Source organism: Lycium ferocissimum, chromosome 11, assembly GCF_029784015.1.
Source record: "Lycium ferocissimum isolate CSIRO_LF1 chromosome 11, AGI_CSIRO_Lferr_CH_V1, whole genome shotgun sequence".
NCBI classification, from domain to species: Eukaryota; Viridiplantae; Streptophyta; class Magnoliopsida; order Solanales; family Solanaceae; genus Lycium; species Lycium ferocissimum.
In genome coordinates this window covers 26,415,339-26,427,398 of record NC_081352.1, presented here as the reverse complement: position 1 = coordinate 26,427,398, position 12,060 = coordinate 26,415,339, and the positions used below count along the sequence as shown (strand labels likewise).

The following is a 12,060-nucleotide window of genomic DNA, read 5'->3' as shown; positions in this document are numbered from 1 at the left end:
TATTTGGCCTAGTTATTACATGGACAAACTTGCCCTTATCCCCTTTAACCACATACTGGCAAGCATACGATGTCCAGTTTGAAAGTCAAAACATAATTTATTACTTAGTTTCTACTTTACCTTTATTATTAACTATAATCATTTCCAAAACATTAAGGGTGTGTTTGGTATGGAGGAAAATGTTTTCTTGAAAAATAAATGAATTTCTACTTATTTTCTTATGTTCGTTTGAGTAGCGGAAAATAAGTGAATTTCATACTTATTTTCTCATGTTCGTTTGGTTGGTAGAAAACATTTTCAGAAAAATATCCACGCAAGCCTCACAACTCCACCCCAACCCCACCACACCAACCCTCCCATCCCTACCCCCACCCCCAATTTTTTTTTTTTTGAAGTTTTTAATTTTTTCTGAATTTTCTAAACCACCACAACCCTCCCCACCTCGTGGACCCATACCACACCAACCCCCCCCCACCCCCCCCCCTCGATATTTTTTTTTTTGAAGTTTTAAATTTCAATTTTCTAGATTTTCTAAACCACCACATCCCCTCCCCCTCACCCCCACTCCCACCCCCCCGCACCCCCTCCAATAACCACGCAAACTTTCAATTTTTACAATTTTTTAATAAAGGTAAAATTAAATAGGAAGTAGAAAATTCGGGAGGGGGGTAGGGGGTAAATGCAGGGGGTAGGGGTGAGTGTAGAGAATCAAAAAAGAAAATTTTTCAAAACTTGTAAAAAAATTAATTTTTTTGAAGGGGGTGGTGGGGTGTCCGGAGGGGGGTGGTCCTGGGGATGGTTGGGGTGAAAAAAATAAAAAAAGAAACTTTTAAAACTTTTTTTAAGAAAGAAAAATTGGGAGTGGGTAGGAGTAGGGTGCGGGGTGGTGGGAGTGGGTTGAGGCGTGGTGAGGGGAGTGGTTGAGGGTGGGTTGAGTGGGGGGTGGTGGTGCAGGGGGCGGGGGGAGGGGCGAGGGATGTGGTGGTGTAGAAACCCAAAAGAAAAATTTAAAACAAAAAAAAAAATTTAAGGGGGGAGGGTGGGGGTGGGGCGGTGGGGTATGGGGCGGCGTGGGGGAGTGGTGCATAGGTTGTGAGAGTGGTTGGGGGTGGGTAGTGCAAAAAAAAAAAAAAAAAAAATTCAAATTTTTTTTTTCAAAACAATTTTTTTTTTTTTTGGGGCGAGGGCATTGGGGTGGGGTGGGGTGGTGGGAGTGGTTGGTGTTTGATGGTTCGGTGGTTGGTGGAATGCATTGTGGACTTGCTTTCCCTACTTTTATTAGGGAAGTCATTTTCCCCATTTTTAGGGAACTTGTTTTCCTAAAGAAAATGTTTTCCAAAATTTTTTACCAAACGAACATGAGAAAATTGGAAAACATTTTCTGGAAAATGTTTTCTTCCATTCTGAACACACCCTAAATTTATTATATTCAAAGAATGATATAGTAAATTGTCATTTTATTAATTACTTCTTAGGGGAAGTATCAAGTCAAACGTGCAGAAGTGAAAATGGACTGAGGGAGTAAAATTTATAGCAAATTCTCATTTGGATGTCTACTTCTGCAAAATAGCAGTTCACCAGTACTCCATCTACTTTGACCATTAATTGCATCATCTCTTGCCATTATCGACTACCACATTTAACCAATTTAGCAACAACCACCACCACCATTACTAATCACCACAATCAATTGTCCAACACCTTTAGCTACCATTTACAGTCATTACCACCAACTGCTATTACATCTACCAATTACTACCAACAGTTAATCACCAGATTACTATGTAGTGCCAACCGCTGTCATCATTAGCTATCAATATCATCCACTATAATTATCAGCCGCCATCGCCACTAACTCATTGTCAACAACCATTGTTAATCACTATCTTTAGCTACCATCACCATTAGCTACTACCCACAACCACCACCATTAGCCAACACTATCACAATTAGCCCCCACAAGCACCATTTGATTTGAATTTTATATTTATTAATTTTAATAAATGCAAGTTTTAGACATTCAATTATTGAGAAAACAATCAATCTTAATTATTTAATACTTAATGTAACATTTTAATATCAAGATGTGCATTAAGATTTAGACATCTAAATATTAATGCATATCTTTGAATTCAAATGTGTATTAAGATACAAACGTCTTGATCTTAATAAAAACAGATAAGATCAAGAATCTACTATTTAAAAATTTATTTATGCATATTATATATATTTTTTGTTTCTCATTCGGTATCCGCTTTGGAGTCTTACTATCCCAATTTTCTTCTTCAATTCCATGTATCCAGATTTAACTTTTAGTCAATCTCTCTGTGTATCTTTGGTGTTTTCATATTTCTCGAATACTAGTACACCTCTCTTTCAAGTCTAAGCTAATCATTTTTACGGATAATTCTGTTCATCAGACTTGAAAAGAAAATTACCTACTAATTTTGCCGCCACTGAGATTTGAATTTGAAATTTCTTCGGTCTCAACCCGCTTCATTGACCACTAGGTCACACCCTTGTATACGAGTCCAAGTTAATCACTTGCTTCTTCCAAATAAATCATTTTTGTAGACTTTTTGAAGCTCTCACCCCTAGTGTTGTTTTGATCCTTTTAAATTGTCGATCACTTCTTATATCCATCAATATTTAACGAATTTTATCCGTTAGATTTAAAGAAACTGTGAAAAGAAAGATTTTTCCAGAACCTTATTTAGAGATGTAATTTTTAAGGTTTATGTTATTTTTGATGTATTCATAAAGTGTGAAGCAACTTTTTAAAGTGCAACTATTATTTTTGGTCTATTTTGGTATCTAGTGCAATTTTTGTATTACAGTTTCTAGGATTTGACGAGATTTTCCTAATGTTTCTTTTCCGTGGTCCCTCTAAAATTTAACAAAAAGTTTGTTAAAATAATTAACGGACACCAACAGTGTTCACTTTTGGCAAACTTAAAAGATTAAAACTGCTCAGGAATATATCTAAGGGACTACGTTGAACCTACTCCCAAACATAAGGGGCCATTTTTTGTCATTTTCTTGCAATTATATAACCTTCTCCTCGTCTATCAAAAATGTCTTAGTTTAATGAAGGTCCATTTGAACTATTGTTCAAACAAATGATGTTATTGTACCATGATCTTCTTCTTACTTCCAAACCTGAATAGAAAAAAGAAGATTGTAGTGTGATAACACAAATTTAAAACTAATCAATTTAGGATGAACGGTTGTTAGCCATGTCGGATACATATTGCACTCGTGCAAGATATGATTTTGTATCCAGGCTCATTATTCCAAAGATGGATTAGCTTCATGGCTAACATTGTTGTCCTCTCATATCACTGGTGCTCAGTTAGGCCTGTTAAATTAAACATTGCCAAAAGCAAATGAATTAACAATGAACCATTGAAAACTATAGGTTTTGTACATATTAGATCTGGATTACTAAGAATTACTTTACAGAACGATTCTAAATCCGGAGAGAACCTATACTCCATCTATCAACTGATGCAAATAATACTCTAATATGCTTATTAGCTCCAAGACACCAATTTCAATTTCCTAAGATTCCATAAATTGAGAGGGCGGGGGGCTCGTTTTCGTCTTCTCTGTACCTGCATGATGTAGCATAGAACATCTGCATCATTTGTGAAGGATAAATCTATGTAAAATGAGCTTAGTGCAACACACAAATGTTAACATATACACAGACATCTTCCATTTGCACCTCGCTAATATAGAAAAAACATATGGAATAGGGAGTTTGAGATTCCAGTAAAACATACCGTTAGCCCCACGTATTTCCACTTCACGCAATTCTTGGACAAGAGCACAGCAACAACACATTAAATGTGAAAGAAAATCGTCTATGATGCCTCCCTAAAAAGAAACAATAACAGCAGAGCATCTAGATTTCAGTTAAATTTAAAGCCAGTTTATGTATGAAGGTACTTGTACATCACTAGTTGTCTTTGTCCTTTGATAATTTTCAAATTCTATCAAGGAATTCAACATGATGAAGAAAAGGAATATTCAGAAGAATTTATTCATCCGTTCCGCATGGAGAGGACTTTCTTTCCGCATGAAGGGCTTGCGGAAAGTATTTGTAAGTCTACTTATCATTTCCTATTTAGGGATATTATGTTTGCCAATCTAATTCTAGTTTCGGGACTAATATTTAGCTGCGGGAGATAGGGTATTTACCGTGATGTTTAGCTTTTTTCGAAGTTTCCTTCTGATGCAGCAAGTGTAACAACAGCAGGACAGTATCAACGAGTAAGCCATTAATTCATTACAAGCGTCCGCTGAAGCTGCATCCAACACAGTAAAAAGTTACTTTTGAGATATCCAAAGGGTATCAATCATGAATAAACATCAAAGGCTGTTAGAGATATGTCCCACATCAGTTGTTTTTCCTAGAGGGATTGCTAATAGTCTTGAACTACGTCAACCACAACGTAACGGTACAAATTGTCTCATCTACCACTTAACTTGTTTTGGGGGGAGGGGATCCATTTATTTATTATAGGGGTACATTGCGCTAAAACTATCACATGACGCCTCATAATACTACTTATGCCAAGGACGTGGAATTACTTTGTTGATGGGCATTGATAAAGTCTCAAATACAAAACCTCTGCTACCATGATTGTTGAATTGTGTGAAATGTGTAATGTGAAACAGTAAAATTTTAGAGATACAACACTTTTATATATTTATTTTTGTCCTGCAGCATGTTCGGGATATGCAATGTCCCACATCGATTATATAAAGATTTTCATATAGGTTTATGGGCTTAAACTACTGTGTTCTTTTCAAAACTGTTCGCTCTTGGAAACAAATAGGGTGGCAAAGCAAATGAAAGATGGATTAACCAGTTCTCCGACATCTCCAAGACAGTTTAGTTAAATTAACAACAAAACAAAGTATATATGTTCTTGCAGCGTACAGCACTTTAACTGCTAGTTCTGAATGTAATCTAATATAGTAACTTGCAAAAATAAATGTTGTTGCTAACTTGACCGTTTTATTCATTTCTGGTAAAATAAAGAAAAGAATATTGACACTAAGTAACTAAAAAATGACCATAATTTTTTTTTTAATCACCCGTGACAGGACAAGAAAGTTTCAGGCAACCATAAAACCACTTACATATGTGTCTGTTGGCTGCAAAACTGGCAACTTTAGAAAATGTACCACAAGGAAAGAAAAAGGTTTTAATGCCTGCAAAGTAAAGAGAGACGATTGTTACCTTTCTCAAAGAGTAAAGAGACACTATTAACTAGTACAATATACTGACATTGTACGAAAATATATTGATAGCTCCAAGGATGAATAACAATTAGTTTCTCATTACTTAGATAGTAAAGAGCAAAAACAAAGTAAACAAAAAAATGAATTGGGTTGAACTAGAAGGATGATATGTTAAGATGCCAAAATAATCTTCCTTTGGAGTGAAGAATAGTTCATAAGCACAATTGCCTTCCCTGCCAATATAATCTTTGAACTAACTTACACAGTAAAAATCAGAAAATAGGGGAAATAACTTTATGAATATGAAAACAAACAAGTCAGGCAATCAACTAATTTCAGGATTCTCCTAAAAATAAAGGATATTCAGTATGTGAAATGATAGAACAGACTACAGCATAGTACCTATCTATACAAAAAGATCACATGACCACCAGAAGACTGCAGTCATGGATTCACAATGTATTCCTGCTTTAGTAACAATAGCAAAAACAGCAGTAATAATAGGACAAAGTGATCACAGTAAGAAAAGACAATTTTACTTCAGTATCCTCTTTCAGCCATTGGAATCCCTCTAGCCGTAGCCAGCTAGAATAGAAATGATGTCTCTAACAAGAATGACACAAACAACATTCTAACTAAAATTAGTTCTTTCTCAGGAGTAAATATATGTGCTATTGACAACTTGATCATGATTCAAATGTGAAGTTGTGACAAACACATATTCTGTTCCTAACATGGAGAAGGTATTCATAAATGTATAAATTATCCTATATGTTACTATGTGTCAAGAATTCCAAGTTACTCCAAACTGAAGAATGTAACAGATAAATTAAACTAGTAAACCCAGGTAAAATCAAACTTTATGCAAGGTTCGGGGAAATTCAGAATATCACAAAGCAAATGTATAAAGAAAGAAGAACTGATTCATTCTTTGGACTTGAAAAAGGAGAAACAAAATCACCATAGTATATGATAGAACAAATATTCCATCCATAGGTAGAGGTGTCTTAAGGATTATGCTTCTATGCACTATTATCCAATTTCCTCGTCTCACTCTCTCTTTTTTTTAAATGCACAATTCAACGTAGTATACCCAACAAAAGAGGAAACTATACTATGGAAACCTTTACCAGTCAAAAAGAAAAAAGACTATGCGAAACCTCAATTTTCGTTTAACTCAACTAAGCCTATATGAAGTTGTTTGTCACCCCTGCTTAGAGCTAGGAACTCTCACATTTCTCATTTTGCTTAAGAGGTACCTCACCTTGATTATAAATTTGGACGTATTGGCAAAGTTTCATTTTCCTGGTGATTATAACCCACTTTTGCTGTTATACATCTCAAATGCTAACTGGGAAATTGAAAAGGGATGTTTAGTCCAAGACTAATAATAGTAAGCATGGGACTAAACCTAACATTTCTCACCAATTGTCTTTTCCAGCTGGCATCAAAACCTTGTTTGCATGCTGGCACGTCTATTATTGGCTCTAAGGTGCAGTCATTTGCTTGTGGACTGACATGCAAGTTTGAGAGTATACCAATATATACAATATATCCGCCAATCTCTGTCTTAAGTCTACAGATCCCTCCCTCTATAGACACCCTAATCTGTTTCTGCCACTGAGAAACACTACATAACCTGCTTACATGTACATCCTGCTTCTTCTTCTTTTTTTTTTTTTTTTTTTTTTTTTTTAATTGGTAAAAGCTTATATGTACATCCAGCTTTCTACAGTTCTTTATTTGTTAATACTGCTGCTGATTAAGGAACTCCTCTATCTTGATCTAGTTGGCGTACTACAGGCCCAAAATGGAATCCCTACCCTCACCCATCCAAATACTACCTTTGACTTCTCCTGAGATATGAATCAAAAGATATTTATTAATTTGCACCATAATGGTGACAAATATATTGCCTACTGGAAACAGCCTCTCTACCCCACAAAGGTAGGGGGAAGGTCGGCGTACACCTCACCCTCCCAAGACCCCATTTGTGGGATTATACTAGGTATGTTGTTGATGGTGACTAATATTATATTAGTTCAGCATTGAGCTTTCTGAATATCTATCCAACTACCACTATATAGTAATAATGCTTTCTCTGCACCAAAAATACAAATGAAAAAATAAATAGCTCTTAATCCTCGGCCTCAGTTTCTCCACGACCAACAAGTATCCATTTGTTCGTTTCAACCCAAATCATCAAAAAAAAAAACATAGGAGCTAGTTACAAAAGCTAAACATCAGGTCATAATTAAACTTCTAGTTTCTGATTGACAACAACAACAAGAAGCCCAGTATAATCCCACCATGTGGGGTCTGATTGAAGGAGTGAATATATTGTTCATTTTGACCAATAATAACAAAAATATCTCCTCAAGATCATACGCAAAATTGGACAAGTTAATATAAGCACATGAACACAGGAAATGGAGTTGTCTGCACAAAATTGGCTATTCTAGACATTTCACGAAGTATAAGTATCCATTAAAGAAACTGCATATCTTTCCTTTAAGCAGAATAGGAAAGAAAAAAGAAAAAAGAAATAAGAGATGAAACAAAGTAATGTAACATAAAGAATAGTAAAGCAAAGTGTAGTTAAATGTACATAGGAGAGGTTCTGAACAGCAGCCCAACAGATCTGTATGCCACTCTTCATATCGAAGTGAACCATTTGAAGACAGCAGTTCACGTTGCGATGAAACTGAAGAAGTAATTCTGCAGATAAATATACATAAAAATGAAAATGATTGAGTGAAATGACTATAGGCACTAAACTACTAAACTCTTATTTTTGTTACGACTCCTTTCACATTTTGTGAGAAGATCACTACTATTTATAAAGAATGTCTACCTTGAAGTTAACTGTTTTTCATCACTCTTACTGTAACTTTTGTCATAGTGTTCCTTGTCACTATCGACATCTGAGTGACTATGTTCCAACTTTTTGGTAGGCTGATTGGGTGAACTCTTCTCAGAAAGAGACTCAGCTGCAACTACCTCTGTGACATCGAGAAGATGCTGAATGAGTTCACTGTGACTTGCATCAAAATTAGCTTGTGAATGTTGCAGTTCTAGCTGAAGCTTTTCATTCTCTTTTTGAATTGCCTCATTGATGGCCATGCTTGGGTAGGAACGGGTAAGGCTCCTCTTTAATACTACTGTATCATGTTTAGAGGGATCTCGTTTCATAATGACTTCTTGCACCTTCATGTCTTCAGCCTCCAAAGTATATTCACGCTGGTCATTCTCAATGATTTCAAATCTCTCCTGCCAATATATGAAACAAAATGATTTATCAACTTTGAAGGTAGAAACGGATACCGACGACACACCAATTGTACATGTGTAAATGATTAAGTCAAAGCGCTGGTTACTCCTTCCAATTTTGAGCAGTAATGGACAAACCAAGCTAGGCGCATACTTAAATAGATATATTAGTAGAAGACAAACAGATTACATGTGAGCAGATTACTCTTATTGTAATGATGCATCTGTCTTCCAGTTACAATTTCTCTCATGCTAAAACTTGATAAGAAACTGTTGTCTTGGAAGGTATGGTAAACATTTTTTTTTAAAGTGGATGTAAAACAAGAAATAAGACAATACTGGCCCTTGATCATTGCAACAGACACAAAATAGCTTCACTATTTAAGAATGCTAAGGGGTCTGGTCTCTAATTCTTGTTCTTAGGAGAGATTAGTTATTGACAATGGTTAGGACCAACTTGCACGTGCCTCAACTATTCCACCGGGTACCTTCTACCTCCCACTAGTACATGTACTGGGTAACTCTGTCAACCAAAGCTTAGGCTGATGGGAAGAACTAACCCTATATCTTTTGTCTCTGCTGATATTATGAACTTTGGTTTCCAAGGTTTGCCCACACTGCCTTGACCTAGACCATTAGGTCACACACTTGGGTGTTGGAAGATATTAGTTATCCAGATAGACATTCGTTTTACGAACTAACTTTTTCATTAAAAGGGTAACCAATGACTGTTAAAATGCTGTATAACAGACAGACATTCTAGTTAGTTCATAAAGGTTACTCTATAATGTCCTACTCCTTGACTTTAGTTCATAACCTGTGAAGTGGAGACAAGAGAATAAGAGTGTGTAACCTGGCGGAATAGAGAGGTTGAAGACACACAAAAATCAAGTGATAACAGGTTACTATGAATTCCAACTCTAGACTGTTGTGCGTCACTGGGATTACCTTATTCCTAAGGAGAAACTGCTTCATACTATTATACTAATGTCTCATGGTATTTGTCCATCATCTGGTACACTGAACTAGTCCACATTACTCACACGTGACAACACCTGATAATCTTATGCAAAACGAACAAGTTATCAGAGCCATCTATTATGCAGGAACCAAAATATTTAAGAAACTATCATGCACAAATTTCTGTCCTAATTGATCACACTTTATATATACTTTGAAAGGTAAACTAACGTAAGAATATACTCTTGAATTTACTGACAATATTGTTGGTATTTTATTTTATTTTATTTTTTTGATAAAGGAAAAAAAAAAACAATGTTGTTGGTATTTGGCTTCATGATGCTAAGACATCCAGGTCTTTTACACGTGTTACAGATTAAAGTAAGTAAACTTGTTCTTCCACACATTATTTAAGACAAAAATAAATCTGCTTAGCATCAGAAAACAAGGATTGAATAGTAATTAACCAACAATCCTAGTGAGATCATATGATAGGAAATACGTGCAAGATTAGCAGGAAAGAAAAGCCTCATATTATAGCTTTGGGTATAAGACCAACATCAAATGATGCAATGACGGACAAATAGTTCCAATTTCATATCATGAATTCATGACTAGACACCTATCATATTCAATAATATATAAATAAGAACAAATACATAGGCATGGGACGGATTACGAATGTTATAAAATAGATTATGAAGACATGTAAAGCTTAATCCGTGATGATATGGGTATAGAGAGCAGAGTTTCAGTACCCTGACTCGAGCATTATCCACAAGCGTGATAAGAGGAATGATCTTCAAATATTGGTCAATTTCATGTTGAGCCTTCCGGAACTGGTAAACAATGTTCCATCCCATAGCCAACAGATAAAGATAGCTCCGATCCTGGCAGCTGTTAACCAAAATGTAAGATCTCCTTAATGCATCTTCAAGATATTCCAATGGCTCGCGGGTTTCAGGATACTTCTTGAGTTCTGTAATTCTAAGCTGCTCCAATAAATTACCGATTAACTTGAGATGTTGCGCGAACTGCCTGCAATTCTTCTTGTGCATCCGAGCTGTGTTTGCAGCTTTTACGATCATCCCAATTAGCTTCACTGCATCAAGGCCAGCAAGCTGAGCAACATTTGCAATTTCCCCAAAGTTTTCCCACGTAGCCATTTTCTCAATTGCAGATTATTCCGTCAACCCCTTATATATACTCAACTACAACCACATGCCCGTATCAAGAGAATGACCATAATACAAACAGCACCTCACTCAAAACTCTAAGGTATTAAACTAGTCAAATTTCCCAAGCTTGATCTTTTCCCTATTCTTGGACAAGTTGATCTCTGAATTCTCCTATGCTTGTTGTCTGTAGCAAGAAGTCCGTGGTTTAGTCAATGTGCGTTCAACTGACCCTGACACTATCCTCATTAAAAAAAAGGGGGATGATTACATTTTTGGACCGCTCAAAAGAATAATAGCGAGGTTTTGTACATTAAGTATAAATATACATATAATACAACAACAACAACAAGATACCCAGTGTAATCTCACTTGGAGAGGTTTGGGGAGGGTAAAGTGTATGCAGACCTTACGCCTACCTTGGGAGGTAGAGAGGTTGTTTCCGATAGACCCTAGGCTCACGGAAAATTATGTATATTATAATATACACATAATATACATAAAAAGTATATAGGTTTTGTACATTTTGCGCCCGTAATTAATTTAGGCCGACTGGCCAATAATGAAAAAATCCCTTCAAATAATGGACGAGAAATAGATGCTCAACCTGCAATGTCCTCTTAAAAGCTCCCCACATAATCAGCTTTCTACAATTCTACTAGACCACCAAGGAGCACTACTTGCAACAAATCTTGCAACTACTGATTTTCCTTGTAAGTTCAAAAATAAGTCAAAGAGCTTTCAAAGATAGCCCATACTTCATTAAACCTCTCACTTTCCATGTAAGTTCAAAAATAAGTCAATAAGTATAAATATACATATAATATACGTATTGTATTCACAAAATATACAAACAATACACACCATCAGTCTTTAGGTTTTGTCTATTTTGGCTAGCACCCGTAATTATTTTCGGCCGACTTGCAACAGATTTTGCAACTAAATGAAGATCCTGATCAGCCGCAATTAAGTTCGAAATGAGTCAAACTGCTTTCAAAGACAGTCCATAGTTCATTAAAACTCTCACTTTCCATTTCAACAAAGAGATAAAGGCCAAAGGAAGCAAAACAATAATGAAAAAGATACTCTTTGACTAGTCATTTTATCACAACAACAAAATGGAAAAGCAAGAAACAGTTTTTCAACATAAAATCATTAAAATTCCAACAAGATTACCTGAATTAACCTCACTTTCCAAGATAAACCTGTAATTTGGTCCAATCACATCATATGCAGCCATACATTAGCCCAGCACATATCTACATTAACATCATATATTATACATGTATACACAGGGGAGCAAAAATTTGTGATAACGAATGCAAATTTTTCATAAAATATAGTACTCTATATGATATATATTGTACAAATTACACACATGCGAGAAAAATTTTAATTTTAA

General features: G+C 35.6%; 1 protein-coding gene and 1 long non-coding RNA gene across 3 annotated transcripts; both read right to left on the bottom strand.

Annotated features, from left to right (window-relative positions):
• Window positions 1–3,381: 3,381 nt before the first annotated feature.
• LOC132036203 (protein MID1-COMPLEMENTING ACTIVITY 1) lies at window positions 3,382–11,379 on the bottom strand. Of its 2 annotated transcripts, XM_059426475.1 has the most exons (8): window positions 11,266–11,379; window positions 10,242–10,845; window positions 8,108–8,523; window positions 7,862–7,971; window positions 5,152–5,223; window positions 4,204–4,310; window positions 3,786–3,879; window positions 3,382–3,614 (listed from the first exon to the last, which is right to left on the bottom strand). In XM_059426475.1, exons 2-8 carry the CDS (start codon window positions 10,647–10,649, stop codon window positions 3,562–3,564), a joined length of 1,260 nt encoding a protein of 419 aa, XP_059282458.1. In that variant the 5' UTR covers window positions 10,650–10,845; window positions 11,266–11,379; the 3' UTR covers window positions 3,382–3,561. The 2 variants fall into 2 exon arrangements, with proteins under 2 accessions (XP_059282458.1, XP_059282457.1); XM_059426474.1 differs by lacking the exon at window positions 11,266–11,379 and having other exon boundaries at window positions 10,242–10,919.
• LOC132036204 (uncharacterized) lies at window positions 6,887–7,855 on the bottom strand. Its single transcript, XR_009409537.1, has 3 exons — window positions 7,563–7,855; window positions 6,987–7,512; window positions 6,887–6,921 (listed from the first exon to the last, which is right to left on the bottom strand). It is a non-coding gene; the product is annotated as an uncharacterized LOC132036204 (long non-coding RNA).
• Window positions 11,380–12,060: the final 681 nt, after the last annotated feature.